Source organism: Talpa occidentalis, unplaced genomic scaffold, assembly GCF_014898055.3.
Source record: "Talpa occidentalis isolate TD23 unplaced genomic scaffold, MPIMG_talOcc4v2.1 talOcc4.2, whole genome shotgun sequence".
NCBI classification, from domain to species: domain Eukaryota; kingdom Metazoa; phylum Chordata; class Mammalia; order Eulipotyphla; family Talpidae; genus Talpa; species Talpa occidentalis.
Genome location: NW_023602073.1, coordinates 23,323,660 through 23,342,247, shown reverse-complemented (window position 1 = coordinate 23,342,247; position 18,588 = coordinate 23,323,660). Strand labels below are relative to the sequence as shown.

Genomic DNA, 18,588 nt, shown 5'->3' with positions numbered 1-18,588 from the left:
CCCGCCTCGTCTCCTGTCAGGGCGCCCACCTACCAGGCTGATTGGACCCTTCTCAACCCACTGGCTGACTGGACCATTTGCCAATCAGCTCACAGCGGGCACCTGACCCAGCACCCTGCACCCTCCATGGGCCTCTCTACTGCCTGCAGCTGGAGGAGCCTCAGCGCTGGGGCTGGCCCCATGGGGCCCCATGCTCCTCCCTGCAGCCCTGAGCCAGGGCCGCCTGCCACACTGCTGGCCTCAGCCTGTAGCCTCAGCGCCAGTGCGGTCACTAGTGGCGGGCAGTGAAATGCCCCCACCCGCTGCTGCTTGCATTGCCGCAAACAGCTTCTGGCGCCAGACAGAAAATAGTCACTGCCTCTCCAGTTGCTCCCACTGCTCAGCCAGGGGCAGGAGAGCCGTCTTTGCCTCCCAGCTCTGTGGCGGGGCCCGCTTTTACCAACGCTGAAATGAGCAAAGCTGTTCTCCAAAGCAGAATGGTCTCGTACCCAGATTCCCTAGTCACTAGAGCACAAACACTCATCTCAGGTGGAAATAAAAATGCAGAACAGGGCCTCCCTTGTGGCTTAAGGGGACAAAACGCAACCTATGAAGCTATCCGCAGCCCCTGCAGCACGAGTTTGATCCCCGGGGCAGGGAGCTACCCGCATGGAGCAGCAGACCTCTTCTGTCTCCCCGCTGGCCCCTCAGAAGTGTATTTCAGTAGATCCGCCTGTTCTGCTCCCCACTCTGTCTCTGGTGAGTCCTCTCACACCTCCACACCTCTGGACTGCAGCCCAGTTCTTGTATGCATAAATACATAAATTTAAAAAATGCCCCTGGGGGAGGGCTGCCAGCTGCCAGGGCACTCCCTTTGCACAACTATAAGATCCCCTGCAAGGGGATCTTCAGCACAGATTTCGCCCTTCCTCAGGATCCAACCAGCACAGCAGCAGGTAGGATCTGGAAACAGAGGCGCTGTATGCAGTCGGGGTGAGCAACAGAGGCCAGCATCTGAGATTGCCAGCAGCCCAAGCCCGGATAGCCTTGGCTGGGTGGAGACTCGATGCTCCCCTGGGAGCTCCCCATGCTGCCTGCATTGTGCACCAAGCTCAGGACCCCGGTGCAGCCTGGGGTCCTCTGCACCCTGGAGTTCTGGGCCAGGCGGGTGGGGAGGGGAGGAAGGCTGGGCTTGGCGACTGCAGGCCTGAGATCAGGTTGCTTCATTTTCTCCCGGGGCCTCCCTCCTTCCCCTTACTACTTGCGAGTTTCCAGGCAGGCTCGGGTCTGTGTTGCAGCCTCGCCATGGAGCAGCTGAGCGCCGCCAACTCCGCCTTCGCCCTGGACCTGTTCCGCACCCTGAGTGAAGACAGCCCCCGTGGGAACCTCTTCTGCTCCCCCCTAAGCATCTCCTCAGCGATGGCCATGGTCTTCCTGGGGACCAGAGGCAACACTGCGGCCCAGCTGATCCAGGTCAGCAGACACAGAGAGAGACCCCTTCCCTGCCAGAGTCTGTGCTGAGGATGTGGAGAGCCGGCCTTGGGGCTCTCCCTGCACATGTAAAATCTGTTTCTGGGCTCAGATCCCCACTGTGGGGGAGACTTTCAGGACAAGCCCCGGGCACAGTCCATTTGCTGTGGGCTTTCCCTTTGTCCCCTGTTTAATGAGCACCTACTAGGTGCCAGCTCTGTGGTGTGATTGGCTGAGGATGGGGGAGCAGCAGGCCAGGACCCCTGGGGCAATGCAGGCTTCTGCTGTTCTGGCTGCCGACCTGGCTCTGTGGCCTCAGCCTATTTTCCGGGAATCGGCCTTTCCTGGTTCAGTTTTGCATGTGCAGACCTGCTGGGAACAGGGAATGCCTGTCATGGAAATTAATTCTGAGCAGAATGACACCGGAAATGCACTGCTGTGAAAGTGGTGGACTGGCTTGCTGAGGGGGACAAGGAAACAGGGGAATTCTGAATTCTGAGGCCCCACCTGTGCCCAGTGCTAGGTGTGGCTGTAGGTTCTGATATCCTGGGCCCTGTGGGCAGGAGGCCCTCAGAACAGAGAGACTGAGGCATGTGGCTTCAGGGGAGGGAGAAGCCCTGGGTGACTCTTCCAGCAGGAAAGGTGGGTGATACCTACCTTCTGCTCCCCTTGTAGGTGTGGGGGGCACCTGTGCCAGATGTATCTTATTTCCGAGAGAGGGTCTCTGGCTCGCCCTGACAGCGAGGGAAAGGAATGGCCGCAGAGAAGGGCTTTCTGCCACCCTAGTCACACCTGACACTCACCTGCAGCCAGGACGGCCAGCCCTGGGGTCAGGGTTATGGACCTTTCCACTTGCGTATCCTCTATGATCCCATTTAATGGAAACATCTCTAAGTGAATGAGACCTGCATCTGCAGAACCACAGATAGAAAAGCCTTTTTAAGTTTCCAAGACTCCACAGCGCGAACTAGTACTAATTTGAATTTGCTTCTTAAAAGGTCACATCAGCCTCTAATTCTGAGGCTACCCAGGGGCTGTCTGACCTCAGCAAAAATGGCCTTAAGAGCCTTCTGCTCCGTTTCCATTAAAACAGATGGCTCACAGCACTAGGCAAGCATCCCACTCCGTGAATACCCGGGCTTGTGCACTGTGTGGGTTTGCTCTTCTCTGTCTTAAAAGCCAGGCACAGCTCAGGCCTCATAGAACTATAAAATAATTCTTGATTTGCAATTCATATATGGGGAATTAGACATTTCCTAAATGTCATGTTTAAAGAAGTGTTTTTTATATAAGTGAGTTACTGATGCTCAAGAGTAGTTAAAGAAAACCCCTCAACCCATAATATCTTTGTGTTCCTGCAGAGGTGATGATTTCTGCTTTTACTGTTTATTTCTCAGAACTTTTAGAAAAATTATATTTGATAAAATTATATAATGATGCAAAATTAGAGTTGCATGTACATGTGAACACACCATTTATTACTTTCTTGGGGAAAAGGAAGACATGTAGAAATATTTATTTACCTAAACACTCATATTTGTGGAACTAGAATTATAACCCAAGAAAGTGATATAGAAACAGTGTCTAATGTGGGATGATTAGGTCTCACAAAGCTGTCAGTTTAGGGTTCTCCATCATTTGTTCTCCAATGAAAGACTCAGAAGGTGCTACCTGGGGTCCTCAGTGCTTAGTAATGACAACACATTCCTCTGATGGAAGCAAACACCTGGAAATCACTTTATAATTTCAAAGTAAATGTTTATAGAAAATGTTTTCTTCATTTTAGACTCTTCATTTTGACGGGGTTGAGAAGGTTCATTCCAGATTTCAGAGTCTGATGGCTGCTGTCAACAAGCCTGACACCTCCTATGTGCTGAAACTGGCTAATAGGTTATACGGAGAGAAAACCTATAATTTCCTCCCTGTAAGTACTTTCTGCCTCATGTTATAAAATTCATAAGACAATGCATGTTTTCCCCCAGCAAAATGAAGTCTTAGAAGTCGCTTCTAATTTTTATAAATATTCAGAAAAAATAAAGAATGGAAATAGGTAACAGACGATGTTCTCTTTAAAGGCTGTTATTTCATGCTGTTCTTCCAGGTGAAGTTGTAGTCCTGACTGGTTAAAGCAAGAGTGACTTCCAAGCCATCATTCACTTCCAAGTGCAGTCAGTATTCATTATTTATGAGTGTTAGGAAAGATTGGGTATTTTATACAATGCTAAACTTACTGATCTTTACACTTAAAAATGGTTACGTTGAATAATATCATGTTATGTATTTTTTCCCATATTAAAAAAATGGTTAGAATCTTTACATTATAAGGAAATGGATGCCTTTGAGGTCAATTTCTATTGCTTCTAAAGATCTTAGAAAACAACTTCTGTATACAGTAAGAGTCATTCATAACATTTCTTTTTTTTTTTTTAATAGGAGTTCCTAGCGTCAACTCAGGAACTGTATGGTGCTGAGCTGGCCAGTGTGGATTTCCAGGGCAACTCTGAAGGTGCCAGGAAGGTGATCAATGCCTGGGTCAAAGGACAAACGGAAGGTAAGAGGGTGGAGTCAGTGTGGTCCTAGCACAGGGTCCTGCCTCGGTGTCTTCAGCTTCCCACCTGCATGGGGTGCCCTCTCGACACCCTCTCCCTACCTCCTGCTCCTGACTTCACTCAGGGGGTGTACCCCCATTTCCAGTGCTGAATAGATATCAAACATAGAAATTCCTTGCAGTGGAAACTTGGACACGGTTCTACCAAAGCAGCTAAATATTTTCTCCCACAACATTTTAAAGTTAAAGCTAATATTACCTGTACAATAAAGGGAATAAAAATTGGGGGCATAGAAGGGGAAATCAAGCCAAGTCCAAATGATTTAATACACCTGAGATTGTGAATCGGGGCTCACACACTTCTGGGTCATGAACCTCTTTCCTGCATTCTGGCTTAGGGGTAGGCGTGGCGGGTGGATGTGGCGTCCAGCTGGGCATCTGTCTCTCCCCCGGTCATGGAATGAAAGCAGGCATCTACAGACACCTGGCATGTGTGAGGGTTTGCTTGATGGAGCCTGCAATTCAGTGGAGGAACCATCCTGCCTTTGCATATTTTGAAGGTTGCTGCCACCTAGCGGATTTGAAGAAGGACTGGCTTACTAGTGACTCAAAACATTGTCATGCAAGACTTTATATTTTTGTCCTGCAACAGAATGGCCATTCACTAACAAGACTCCTTGCGATCACACTCCAGAAAAGGGGCATTTTCTTGTCTACCACCAGTTAGCACGTTAGACTCGTATCGAAGTGTGGACCCTGGGGGATGGTTGCGTCATTCTATCACCCTAGTGAGTTGGTGCAGTCAAACATGCCCAGGGTGTTCTTACCTTAGTACCATGTTAAATAGAAATGAAATGAAAAAGATACATTTGAATTGCATTTCAGTGCTGAACAAAATCAGTACAGAGTTGGAGTTTGGAGATGTGGAGTTAGAAAAAAAAAAAATTGCTGTACCTTTTTTAGGGAAGATTCCAGAACTGTTGGCTGCAAGTATGGTGCATAGCATGACTAAGCTTGTGCTGGTGAATGCCATCTACTTCAAAGGCACCTGGCAGGATGAATTCAGAAAAGAGGAAACAAGGGATGCCCCATTCAGGTTGAATAAGGTGAGCCCATGCACGGTCTCTTTGCTCTACAAGAGAAAACGTCCTCTTTGCTCTACAAGAATGCAGATAATAATGAGCGATTTGTCCTCCAACCTTTCAGAAAGACACAAAGATAGTGAAAATGATGTACCAGAAGAAATATCTTCCATTTGGCTACATCCAGGAGCTCCAGAGCCGCGTGCTGGAACTGCCATACAAGGGTGAGGAGCTCAGCATGGTCATCCTGCTGCCCGATGACATGGAGGACGAGTCCACAGGGCTGGAGAAGGTGATGCTCCCGCATTTCGTCCTTCTCTTTCCTTTCCTTTCCTGTGTGAGTCCTCCTGTGTGTGCTGAGTGGTCAGTGCTTATTATGCCTTTACTGATGTTGCTCACTTTCCCAATCTTTTGTAATCTAGCCCATCACATTTACCAGCTGGGAGTCCTATGTTTAAAATTTCAGGGAATGTCAGTGAACGTGATGGGGACCATGTGAAGACCAACCCTAGTGTAATGCTGGTCAGTGGCAGCTCAGCAAGCTCTCTTAAGAGTTTTACAGACTGAGGGTTGTATTATTAAATTGTTTTTTTAAATTGTTTTTTAAATGGCATCTCACATTTACATAGCCCTAACTATGTCCCAACTCATTTAATGCTAATGACCACATTATAATGTAAATGCCATAATGAACCCCTCTTTAGATAAGGAATTAGGACCTTATTTATTTTTACCTCTGAGCTGAATATATTAGAGATTATTTCACCTCTGTGTCGTTCACAGATCACCACAATGATTAATGGGGTTCAGAATAAATACAACAGAATAAGTAGAAGAAAACTTTTATATTTTTCCCTTACACCACTAACCAATTACTAACATGTAATATCACCTTCATGGTAATGATAGCCTTCAGGGTCCATCAGAGTGATCCAGTATGGCAGGATGTTGTTAAGTCATGGACGAGTAGGTAGAGAGGGGGTAGGTATGTAAGGTTGGGTGTGTGTATGGATGGCGTGCCATATATCAATGGACAGGTGAGTGGATGGAGAGACTGGTGGATGGTTGTTTGATGGATGTGATGAAACCCTCTTATTTGGGCCTTTGATGACTTGCAACACATCACTCTCTCGTTATCCCAAATGCTGGAAAGTACTGGCACAAAACATGAACAAAACAAATTAGCAATGAGGTTCTGAGTCTGTTATTTAAATAACGCTTTAGTATTTTGCCTATATAAAATTGTATTCTCTTTGCACATTCTAATTCCAGATTGAGCAACAGTTGACTCTGGAAAAACTGTGTGAGTGGACCAAGCCTGAGAATATGGGTCATACGGATGTCCGCATCCACTTGCCCAAATTCAAGCTGGAAGAGACCTATGATCTCAAGCCCCACCTGGCTCGCATGGGTGTGGAAGATCTCTTTAGCAGGAGCAAGGCTGATCTGTCTGGCATGACAGAAACCAGAGATATTTTCGTATCAAAAATTATTCACAAGTCCTTTGTGGAGGTGAGTGAGGAGGGCACAGAGGCAGCAGCCGCCACAGCAATTGTTTCCAAGACCAGCAGTCTGGGGCCAGTGGAAGATTTCGTTGCCGACCATCCATTCATCTTCATGATTCGTCACAACTCCTCTGGCAGCATCCTGTTCTTAGGCAGATTGTGTTCCCCTTAGAGGCTGTAGAAATACAAGGTCATTCTTAGAGTTTATGTCTGACTGATAGTGCAGAAATAACTTCACTAATAAAACTACTATCCAAAACTAAATTTATAATTTCCCTTGTAAGTGCAACCCTTTTGGGTCTTCACTTCCATTAACTTGGCGGGGTTTTGATTTTCTTCCTTTTCTATTGAAAAACTCCAGTGGTTGTTTCTGAAAGCATCAGGTTCAAACAAACATCCCAGATGAGTCAGATTCTTGATGAACAGTCATCTGTGCAGGGAAACATGAAGATACTGTGATTAGTTAATAGACAGAACTTCATGTCTGCAGTCCACACCAGTGAGAGAGTCCCCCATGACCCCATTTATATTCCAGCTGTCCCCATTTCATTCTGTTATTTCAGGTACAGCTGCATCTCCCCAATGAGGGCCCTGCCAGCTCCTGCAGCTCCACCCCAGCCCCACCCTGGGGACTGAGACTGACCCCCTCACCTCTCACACAAAGGGAAACTGCAAGTGGATCATGGGTTTACATGGGAGATGTAGAACCATAAACTCTTAGAGTAACCCAAAGGAACATTGTCAGGATCCAGCACTAGGTGAAGAGTTCTTAGGTCTGACCCCAAAAGCACATTCATGGGAGGGAAATTGGATAAATTCACATGGAAAGGACTGATCTGTCTGCCCCACCAGCAGGGGGAATCACAGAGGAAGATCTCCAGGCCCCTAAGATGCTGAAACGTCCACATTCTAACTGTCACGGTGAATTTTGCTAATAAGAGCCCCGCTCAGAAACTATTTTTGACCTAATTCCAATAAAATCAAGAAAAGAATTGCCAGAACCCCTAGCCCTGCCCCTGCATCCACAGGGCCCCTGGGCCTATCCTTGTAACACACGAGACATAGACTTGGCTCCATCCTTTCCTTGCAAAGAAGCCCCTCACTCTAGGCTAGGGCAGCCCCAGCTTCACTGTGTGGGGGCGGGAGAGGGTCCAGGAGAGAAGGGGGCAGTAGAGGGCCTAAGAACCTGAAAGGGTGAGAGCTTTTGTAGGGATCTGGGGCTTGGGCACTCATTGCCACCTGGCACAGCATCTTCCTTTACAAACCGCCCTGAGGTGGGCCCCCATGGGCCCGGGGATCAGGACCAGCCTCCTGTGAGGGCAAATTGATGGCATCTCTGGGCACCTCCTAGTGGGCCAGACTCTGAGTTGGGGGTGTCTGTGACTGTGGAGACTATGGGTGTGGCAGACACCCGGTGGGGAGAGCACCTCTTCCCAGGGATTTTGTTGGGGCTCTGGGAGGAGCAGAGACCTGAGATGCTCCATACAGCATCCCTAGGACATGCTCACCCCTGTGGAGCCTCTGTGTGGGGACAACTTCCCTGGGGTCCAAGGGGTGGATGCTCTCTCCACCCATCTCTGCAAGTTCGTCATGACACGAAGAATCAGGCCTCCTGGCATAAATGAGCACCCTGCTCCCAAGTTTCTAGAAATCAGGAGCTCCTGAGCCCTGTCCTGTGTGGGCATCTTCCTAATGCTTCACCCTATTCCTGGGGTGCCCCTAGAGAGGGGCAGGGGAAGTTACCCCGATGCCTACCCTGTAGATGGGTCTAGTGGGGCCCACAGTCCCTCCCAGCTCGCCAGCGCCACCGTATGCCTGGAACAGGAAGGAACCCTCGCCCTCGGGCTGTGCTTACTGATCTTGAGTTCAGGCTGGTGAACCCTTTGGGAACTGGCTCTTTCGTCTTAGGTGTGGACACAGAGGGGTGGACGGTCACCCGGATCGGCCCTGGTGTGGAAAATGGATTCACCTCTAGACTCTGAGCTGGTCCTTGCTGTCCTTGGCTCCTGTTCTCTGCTGGCATTGGCAAGCGGTGTCCTAGTCACAGCAGGTCGGTGCACAGAAGAGCGCCCTCTGCCGCCCCCCGGTGGGGTGGCGGGTCCCCATGGTGCCAGGTTACACTTGAGACACCCTGAGTGGGGTAATGTCCTGTGTTTCCTGAACAAATTGCAGCCAGGACCAGTCCACAGGTGCAATCCTTACAGAAGGGGTTCTAAGGCACAAAAGGGGTTCCAGTTCCCAGAAGTGGGCCCTCCTCAGAGAAGGCTCCATGAAAACTTGGCTCCTGTGGGTCATATAATATCATCGACTTACCAGCACTTGTGCACCCCAATTTGGGAGCAGACGAAACCACTCCCAACAGGCCCCACCCAGCAGCCCAGGGCTATGGGATGGTGTCACCATCATCACCTGTCAAATAAAGGACAGTGACTGTGTTGTCATGGCTGGTGGGCCACTCTGGTACTCACTGGGTGGCCCAGAGCGGGACCCAGTGCTCCTGTGGCAGAAATCCATGGTCATGGCTCCCACTTGGTGGCTGATTTAAAATTAGCCCAGGTCTGTGGCACCGTTGCTTTCCCTGAGCCCGGGCAGACTCTGCTTCATAGTCAGAAAACTGCACCTGCCTCTCCCTGAGACACGATGGATGAGGTGTATCCCAAGGTCTGGCATTGTATTCCAGACTGTATCCAAGGTCTGGCATTAACCGCTGTCGCTGTCCTCTAGGTGGGGGGAGCACAGGGGTCCATACAAGCCTCTAGCACATTCTCCCCGGAGCCTAAACCACAGCCGGCAGGCCAGTCCTCACTGATGGGAGGGTGTGCTGTGGGTGCTACAGCAGGCACAGAAGACAGGGCCCTTAGGGAGCAGGTCCGTGTCTGTGGGTTCCTCACCCCCACACACAATCGCACGACTACTCAGGCTCAGGGAACAACAACAATGGGGTGTATTTAACAAATGAGGGAAACAAACATTCCTTAAGCTCAAGAGCGGAGACTTTTTTTTAATTTATTTTTTTATTTTTATATTCCCCATACAATTGCAACCCCCTGATTTTGACCCCAATCCCTCCTTCCCCCCCCGGCAAAGTGTGTCTCTGGTTCATGGTTGTTTGTTGATTTTGATTTTCACTTTCTTATAGTTATTCATTTTCCTGGTCCCTTATTTAAGTTTTCTAGATTCCTGCTATGAGTGAGACCATCCAGTACTTTTCTTTTTCTTTTTGGCTTATTTCACTGAGCATGATCCCTTCCAGCGCCATCCATGTTGCTGCAAATTGCATGTGTTTATCTTTTTTGAATGCTGAGTAATATTCCATGGTATATATGTACCACATCTTCTTGATCCAGTCATCTATTTTTGGGCATTTGGGTTGTTTCCAAAGCTTAGCTATTGTAAATAGTGCTGCTATAAACATAGGGGTGCAGGTGCTCTTTGGAATTGATGTTTCTGTGTCCTTTGGGTAAATACCTAGCAGTGGAATTGCTGGATCATATGGAAGCTCTATGTTTAGTAGGTCCAGAAATCTCCACACAGCTCTCCATAGTGGTTGGACCAGTTTGCACTCCCACCAACAGTGCAGAAGAGATCCTTTTTCTCCACACCCTCGCCAACATTTGTTGTTGCTAGTTTTTTTAATATGTGCCATTCTCACTGGTGTAAGATGGTATCTCATGGTAGTCTTGATTTGCATTTCCCTGATGACAAGTGATGTTGAACATTTTTTCATATGCCTGTTGGCCATTTGCATTTCCTCTTCAGAGAAGTTTCTTTTTAGCTCTTCTGCCCATTTTTGGACTGGATTATTTTCTTTGTTGTTGTTGAGTCTCATCAGGTCTTTGCAGATTTTTGTGGTCAGTCCTTTATCATTAGTGTTGGGTGCAAAAATGTTCTCCCATTGGTGGGGTTTCTCTTTGTTTTTGTTATTGTCTCTTTTGCTGTGCAGAAGCTCTTTAATTTGATGTAGTCCCAGCTGTTTATCTTTGCCTTCACTATCACTGCTTTGGGTGATGTGTCTGTAAAGATGTCTTTGATGTGAATATCACGTAGTGTTTCGCCTATATTTCCTTCTATGTATTTTATGGTTTCAGGTCTTATGTCTAGTTCTTTAATCCATTTTGAGTTGATTTTTGTGTATGGTGTGAGGTAGTAGTCAAGCTTCATTCTTTTGCATGTAGCGACCCAGTTTTCCCAGCACCATTTGTTGAACAAACTTTCTTTGCTCCAATGCATAGTTTTTGCTCCTTTGTCAAAGATTAGTTGATCATAAATCTGTGGGTTTATTTCTGGATTTTCTATTCAATTCCATTGGTCTGTATGTCTGTTCTTGTTCCAATACCATGCAGTTTTGATGATAATGGCTTTGTAGTATAGTTTGAAGTCTGGGAGTGTGATGTCTTCATTCCTTTCTTTTTTTTCAGGAGAGCTTTGGCTATTTGGGGTTTTTGGTGATTCCATATGAATTTCATCAATAATTGTTCTATTTCTTTGAAGAATGACATTGAAATTTTGATTGGAATAGCATTGAATCTGTATATTGCTTTTGGTAGGATCGCCATTTTAATAATGTTTATTCTTCCAATCCATGAGCAGGGTATGTCTTTCCATTTCTTTGTGTCTTCTTCTATTTCTTTTAACAGTGTTTTATAGTTTTCTTTGTATAGGTCCTTTACCTCTTTTGTTAGATTTATTCCCAAATATTTGATTTTTTTGTTTCGATAATAAAACGGATGGTTTTTTTATTTCCTCTTCTTCAGATTTATTGTTTGTGTATAGGAAGGCTACTGACTTTTGCGTGTTGATTTTGTATCCTGCCACTTTACTGAACTGCTTGATGAGTTGAATTAGTTTTTCTGTGGAGTTTTTGGGGTTCTCTATGTATATTATCATATCATCTGCAAATAGTGATAGTTTGACTTCTTCTTTTCCTATTTGGATTCCTTGTATGTCTTTCTCTTGTCTTATTGCTCTGGCTAGGACTTCCAGTATTATATTGAAAAGCAGTGGTGAGAGTGGACATCCTTGTCTTGTTCCAGATCTTAATGGGAATGCTTTCAGCTTTTCACCATTGAGAATGTTACTGGCTGTTGGCTTGTCATATATGGCCTTTATGATGTTGAGGTATGTTCCTTGTATCCCAAGAATTTCAAGGGCTTTTATCATGAATGGGTGTTGCACTTTGTCAAAAGCTTTCTCGGCATCTATTGATATTATCATATGTTTTTTATATTTCTTTTTGTTGATGTGTTGGATAACGTTGATTGATTTTTGGATGTTAAACCATCCTTGTGTCCCTGGAATGAATCCTACTTGGTCGTGGTGAATTATCTTATGGATACATTGTTGGATTCTGATAGCTAAAATTTTATTGAGGATTTTTGCATCAGTGTTCATTAGGGAGATTGGCCTGTAGTTTTCCTTTTTTGTGTTGTCCTTGTTCGGTTTTGGTATTAGTGTTAGTTGGCTTCATAGAACGTGTTTGGTATTATCCCTTCCTTCTCAATTTTTTGGAAGAGTTTGTGAAGGATAGGCACTAATTCGTCTCTGAATGTTTGGTAGAATTCATTTGTAAATCCATCAGGTTCTGGGCTTTTGTTTTGGGGGAGGTTTTTGATTACCATTTCAATTTTGCTGCTTGTAATTGGTCTGTTTAGGTGTTCTATTTCTTCTTTATCTAGCTTTGGGTGATTGTAGAGTTGTAGGAATTTGTCCATCTCCTTTAGATTGTTGAACTTGTTTCCATATAACTGTTCATAGTAGTTATTGATTATTCTTTTGATTTCTGCTGTGTCCGTTGTGATTTCTCCTCTTTCATTGATGATCCTGTTTATTTGTGCTTTCTCCCTTTTGTCCTTTGTGAGCCTGGCTAGGGGTTTGTCTATTTTATTTATTTTTTCGAAGAACCAGCTCTTGGTTTCATTGATCTTTTGGAATGTTTTTTTAGTTTAAATTTTATTTCTGCTTTGGTTTTTATTATTTCTTTTCTTCTACTGGTTTTGGGTTTTTTTTGTTGTTCTTTTTCTAGATCTTTGAGCTTCGAGATTAGGTTGTTTCTTTGAGTTCTTTCTTGTTTCTTGATGTGAGCTTCTATTGCTATATATTTTCCACTTATTACTGCTTTTGCTGCATCCCATACATTTAGGATATTGGTGTCCTCCTTGTCATTCAATTCAAAGAATTTTTTAATTTCTTCTTTGATCTCCTCATTAGTCCAGTGGTCTTCCAGTAGTGTGGTTTTTAATCTCCATGAGGTAGGAAAGTTCCTTGCCTTCTTTTTATGGTTTATTTCTAGCTTGATGCCTTCATGGTCAGAAAAGATGGTTGGTATGATTTCAATCTTGGTGTATCTGTTGATGTTTGTCTTGTGCCCCAGTATGTGATCGATCCTGGAGAATGATCCATGTGCGCTTCAGAAAAATGTGTACTCTGTTTTTTTGGAGTTTAGTGTTCTATAGATGTCTGTTAAACCCAAATGCTCTAGGTCCTTATTTAGAGCTTTAGTTTCTTTACTTATTTTTTGTCTTGTTGATCTATCCGTTGTTGATAGTGGTGTGCTGAAGTCTCCCACTACGTATGTGCTTTCTCTGATGTCTGTTTTCAGAGATGACAACAGTTGTCTGATATATTTTGGTGCTCCTTCTTTTGGTGAGTATATGTTAATGAGTGTTATTTCTTCTTGAAGTGTTGTCCCCTTGATCATAATATAGTGACCACTGGGGTCTCTTTTTATTTTTTTGAGTTTGAAATCTGTTTTATCTGATATAAGTATAGCGGTTCCTGCTTTCTTTTTTGGTCCATTTGCTTGTAGGATTGTTTTCCATCCTTTAACTTTGAGTCTATTTTTATCTTTTGTAGCTAAATGTGTTTACTGGAGACAGCAAAAGGTTGGGTTTTGTTTCTTAATCCAGGCTGCAACTCTGTGTCTTTTTATTGAAGAGTTTAGTCCATTTACATTTAGAGTTAATATTGATATGTTAGCATCTGTATTTGCTATTGTGTTTGTCTTTCGTTTGATTTTATTTATTTATTCTTTGAATAACTTTTTTTTTTGGGGCTTCTTTCGTTGTTATGCGTCCTTCTGAGGTTCTGGCTTTAGGACTCCTTGTAGTATTTTTTGGAGTGGGGGTTTAGTCGTAATGAAATTCCAGAGTTTCTGTTTGTCTGGGAAGGTCCTTATTTTTTCTTCATAGAGGAAGGAGAGCTTTGCGGGATAGAGTATTCTTGGTTGGCATCTGTTTTCTTGGAGTCTGTTGACTATGTCCCTCCACTCTCTCCTTGCCCGTAGTGTTTCTTCGGAGAAGTCTGATCAGTCAGCCTGATTGGTTTTCCTTTGAATGTTATCTGTTTCTTCCCTCTTGTCAGCTTCATTATTTTTTCCTTGTCCTGGATTCTTGGGAGCTTTACTATTATGTGTCTTGCTGTAGTTTTCCTTTCGTCGTGGAAGTTTGTTGTTCTTCTTGCTTCTTGTATATCAATTTTCAGGTCCTTCTTCACATTTGGGAAGTTCTCTTCAATTATCTCTTTGAATATTTTCTCTGTTCCTTCATGTCTCTCCTCTCCTTCTGGTATTCCTATAACTCTTATATTTCCTTTCCTCATGGAGTCAGATAGTTCCCGAAGTCTTTCTTCGTTCTTTTTCCTTCGTACTTCTCTTTCCTTTTCTGTTTTGGTTCTTTTTATTTCTGTGTCTTTAAAAGTACTTATTCGTTCTTCCATTTCATCTATTCTGCTTTCATTGCTTTTCCCAGAGTTCTTTAGTTCCTCCATTAATTTTTTGATCTCCTGTGTTTCTTTTGCTTCCCTCTTTTGGGACTCAATTTTATTCTTCTGACCATTGTTGTCCCTCTTTAGGGACTCAATTTCCTTCTTCTGATCAATATTTTCCTTTATGAGTTCTGTCATTTTTTTAATCATGGCAATTTTAAATTCTCTTTCTGGAAGGCTCAGAAGTTCTTCCAAGTTACTGTCGTTGCAATCTGGGGGGTGGTTTTCTTTTTGTGGTGTGCTTTTTTCCTGAGGAGTTGTTAGTTTGTGTGTGGTTCTTCTACTCCCTACTGTCTATTTTCTAATTTGTCGTATGCATTGGGACACTGTGTTGCTGGGACTGGCCAGCATCTTGGGTGAGCTTCTCCGCTCCCCTCTGGCTCCTCCAGGAGCCATCTGTCGTTTTCAAGCAGTCTTTACTGAAGAAAGTTCCCTGTTCTAAAACGTTGATGTGGGGACACTCTCCCCTGTGTGCTTGGTCTGCCCTGGTGGTGGGTTCCCGCTCCCACTCTGGGTTTGGACTGCAGGCCAGAAGGGGCCTGGCGTGGGCGAGCTTCCCAGCTCACCTCTGGCTCCTGAGGGAGCCTTCTGCAGGCAGTCTTTACTGAAGAAATGTCCCTGTTCTAAAATGGCAATGCGGGACGCACTCCCTGCGTGTCCTGTCTCAGGCACACTCTTCTGCGCGCCCGGTCTGCCCCGGCCGTGGGTGCCCACTCCCCCTGTGGGCTCAGACTGCTGGTCTGAAGGGGCCTGGGGTGGGCTAACTTCCCAGCTGGCTACAGGCTCCTCCAGGAGCCTTCTGCTGGTTTCAAGCTAGGTGGCGCCAGAGATCTCTCATTATTCTTGGGGAGCTGTTTTTTTCACCCCGTGGGATGGGTAACAGAGTGGGAATGGTAGGGAAAACCTCAATGGCTTTGGGGTGCTGTGTCTGCCTTGTGCCCCACCTACGTGGAGGACCCACACCCCGAATTTTGTGCCCCGGGTCTCAGTTCCAAAGCCCTCAGGTCCAGGACGCGGGCTGTAGCCCAGTTCAATGACGGCAGAAATGGCACCTTTTGCACCCCGCTCCCGTGCCTGGGTGCCTGGTTCCTGATTACTCAGTGAGGGACTTTCACCTCAGTGAGGGCCCCCGCGCGTCTCCCTGCAAGCCTAAGTCGCAGGCACGGGTACCTGGGCAGCCGCGATCCGTGTTTGCTTTTCCAGCGCGCCGCTTTTCCGCTCAAGCTTACCGGCCGGCCCGGGGCTGTGTGCAGGTCTCTGGGGATCTCTGTTGTTCTCTAATGGCGCCCGGAGCCGTTCGCTCACCTCTGCGGCTAATCCTGCAGGGTTCTCCACAGCTCCAGTTCAGGGGTGTGGTGGCTGAAATAGTTCCTTTCCACTCACAGTCCTGCTTGATGCGTAGTTTGTTCTTGTTGGTTGTTTTGGTTTGTTTTTTTCCTCCTTTCTGTTGGTCGGAGAGTGCCGACTTTGTGGGTGGGGGAGGGGAGCAGGGATCTGCGCTTTCCTCCCTCTAGTCCTCTTTTATGGCAACTTTCTTCTTCGGGTAGTTTGCTGGAGTTGTCCTTTTATCTTCCGTGTCCCAGTTCTCACTGGGACCTGCCGCTTTTCCTCCCTATTAACTTTTTTTTTAATGGGAGATCTTACTCACAGCGTCTCCTCACTGCCATGTTGCTCCGCCTCTGGATTTTGTTTTTTAGTCCAGCATGCTACTCTGTGTCTTTTTACTGATGAGTTTAATCCATTTACATTTAGAGTTAATATTGATATGTTGGCATCTGTGTTTGCCATTTTGTTTGTCTTTTTTGTGATTTTATTCCTCACTTTATTCTGTTCTTCTTGTTCATTCCTCTGTTGGTTTTGGCTTTAGGACCTCCTGTAGAATTTTTTGGAGTGGGGGTTTAGTTGTAAAGAATTTCTGGAGTTTCTGTTTGTCTGAGAAGGTCCATATTTTTTCTTCGTAGAGGAAGGAGAGCTTTGCAGGGTAAAGTATTCTTGGTTGGCATTTGCTGTCTTGAAGTCTGCTGAATATGTTCCTCCATTCTCTTCTTGCCCGTAATATTTCTTCAGAGAAGTCAGAAGTTAACCTGATTGGTTTTCCCTTATAAGTTATCTGTTTCTTCCCCCTTGTCAGTTTCATTATTTTTTCCTTGTCTTGGACTCTTGCAAGCTTTACTAATAGGTGTCTTGCTGTAGTTTTCTTTTCATTATGGTAATTGGGAGTTCTTCTCGCTTCCTGTATGTCTATATTCTTCTCCTTTTTTTGTGCTTGGGAAGTTTTCTTCAATTATCTCCTTGAATAATTTCTCAGTTCCTTTGTCTCTCTCCTCACCTTCTGGAATGCCTATAACTCTTACATTTCCTCTCTTCATGGAGTCTAATAATTGTCTAAGAGTTGCCTCATACTGCTTCATTTACACTTCTCTCTCCTTTTCTCTTTTGGCTCTTTTTATTTCTGTATCTTCTATAGTACTGATCCGTTCTTCCATTTCATCAATCCTGTTTTCATTGCTTTTCCCAGAGTTCTTTATCTCTTCTAGTAATCTTTTTATCTCTACATTTCTTTTCTTTCCTTTCTTAAGGTCTCAATTTCATTCTTCGTTCAGTTATTATTTGTCTCAACTCATTTTTTTCCTTTTCATTTTCTTTCTGCTTTTTAATCAGGATGATTATTAAGTCTCTATCTGATAGACTGAGAAGTTCTTCCATGTCATCATTGAGCTCTGGTGACTGTGTTTCTTTTTGTGGTGTGTCCTCCTGCTGGCTTGCTTGGGTATTTATATTTTTTCTTCTCCCTGTTGTTTGCGTTCTAATTAGTTTTATGCATTGGGACGCTGTGCCACTGGTGTTGGTGGGCATCTCTTTGGAGTGCTCCTTTAGGGGTGCTGGAAACTGTTTACCAGACTGAAACCAGCACTGGTAAGCCAAAACTCCACCAGGGTGTTGATGCTGTGTTGCTGGGCTCTGTCCCTTACAGTTCCCTCCCTCTGTATTTACTCAGTTCCAACAGGGAATCAGCTAGTTGGTGATTTAGTTCTGGTCACGAGGTGGCACCAGAGACCTGTACTTGCTGACCTGTGCTTTTTTCCAGTGGTTCTCTGAGTAGTGGAATGGGGGCACAGGGGAGCACGTCAACACAGGGGCTCTTATTCAAGCCAGGGGCTCTTATTCAAGCTCTTAGATTCTGTGTCTGCCCTGTGTTCACCAAGTGTTGTGCCTGCAGCTGTATGGATCCCATGCCCTGAAGTCTGTACTCTAGGTCTCAGTTCCAGGGTTATCAGATCCAAAACACTGGCTGTCACCCTGGCAGTGCCCACTGCTATGGCATGTCCCACGCCCTGGATCCTGTGCCTAGCTCTCAGTTCCAGGATGGGGTCTTGCTCCACGCCTTATTTCCCTCCTTACACCCCTCCTCCCCCCTCTGTTTGCATGGCCCACCCTCTCTCAGCGCCTGAGGGTGTTTTTGTTTCCAACTATAGGGTGTTGGTGATGTTTTTCTGGTTGCTAGGTGGTGCCAGAGATCTTTCCTAGTGTCCTTCAGGAACTATTTTTAATCCTGTGGGTCCGGGGGAACAGAGTGGGAGTGGCATGGAGAGCCTCAACAGCGTGGGGGTGCTGTGTCTGCCTTGTACCCCACAGTCGTGGGGATCCCACACCCCGAATTTCGTGCCCCGGGTCTCAGTTCCCAAAGCCCTCAGGTTTAGGACGCGGACTGTAGCCCAGTTCAGTGTCCGCAGAAATGGCGCCTTTTGCACCCCGCTCCCATGTCCAGGCGCCTGGTTTCTGATTACTCAGTGAGGGACATTCACCTCAATGAGGGCCCCCGTGCGCGTCTCCCCGCAGGCCTAGGTCGCAGGCGAGGGGACCTGGGCAGCCCCGATCCGCATATGCTTTTCAGGCGTGCTGCTTTCCGCACAAGCTTACTGGCTGGCCTTGGGCTGTATGTAGGTCTCCTGGCAGTCTTTATTTTTCTCCAGTGGTGCCCGGAGCTGTTCACTCACCTCCGTGGTGAATCCTGAATGGTTCTCCAAAGTTCCAGTTCACAGGGTGCGGTGGCCGAAGTAGTTCCTTTCCACTCACAGTCCCTCTTGATGTGTAGTTTGTTCTTGTTGGTTGTTTTAGTGTTTTTTTTTTTTTCTTCCTTTCTGTTGGTTGGAGAGTGCCGACTTTGTGGGTGGGGGAGGGTAGCAGGGTTCTGAACTTTCCTCTCTTCTAGTCCTCTTTATGGCAACGTTCTTCTTCGGGC

At 45.9% G+C, this 18,588-nt stretch overlaps 1 protein-coding gene and 1 long non-coding RNA gene across 3 annotated transcripts; one reads left to right on the top strand and one right to left on the bottom strand.

Moving 5' to 3' along the window:
- The first annotated feature begins 909 nt into the window (after positions 1-909).
- LOC119251901 (leukocyte elastase inhibitor-like) lies at positions 910-6,838 on the top strand. 2 transcript variants are annotated; one of them, XM_037519171.1, is made up of 7 exons: positions 910-935; positions 1,278-1,452; positions 3,236-3,373; positions 3,883-4,000; positions 4,961-5,103; positions 5,204-5,371; positions 6,352-6,838. In XM_037519171.1, the coding sequence occupies exons 2-7, from the start codon at positions 1,285-1,287 to the stop codon at positions 6,754-6,756; spliced, it is 1,140 nt and encodes a 379-aa protein (XP_037375068.1). In that variant the 5' UTR covers positions 910-935; positions 1,278-1,284; the 3' UTR covers positions 6,757-6,838. The 2 variants fall into 2 exon arrangements, with proteins under 2 accessions (XP_037375068.1, XP_054554396.1); XM_054698421.1 differs by having other exon boundaries at positions 916-935; positions 1,255-1,452.
- LOC119251903 (uncharacterized) lies at positions 5,900-8,810 on the bottom strand. The gene is made up of 3 exons (XR_005126645.2): positions 8,554-8,810; positions 6,478-7,014; positions 5,900-6,234 (listed from the first exon to the last, which is right to left on the bottom strand). It is a non-coding gene; the product is annotated as an uncharacterized LOC119251903 (long non-coding RNA).
- Positions 8,811-18,588: the final 9,778 nt, after the last annotated feature.

Excerpts from the sequence above, each read along its gene's own strand:
- LOC119251901 (XM_037519171.1), top strand. The coding sequence starts at position 1,285 with ATGGAGCAGCTGAGCGCCGCCAACTCCGCCTTCGCCCTGGACCTGTTC. Across the intron at positions 3,374-3,882 it reads AAACCTATAATTTCCTCCCT|GAGTTCCTAGCGTCAACTCA; the intron begins GTAAGTACTTTC and ends TTTTTTTAATAG. Across the intron at positions 5,372-6,351 it reads AGTCCACAGGGCTGGAGAAG|ATTGAGCAACAGTTGACTCT; the intron begins GTGATGCTCCCG and ends TTCTAATTCCAG.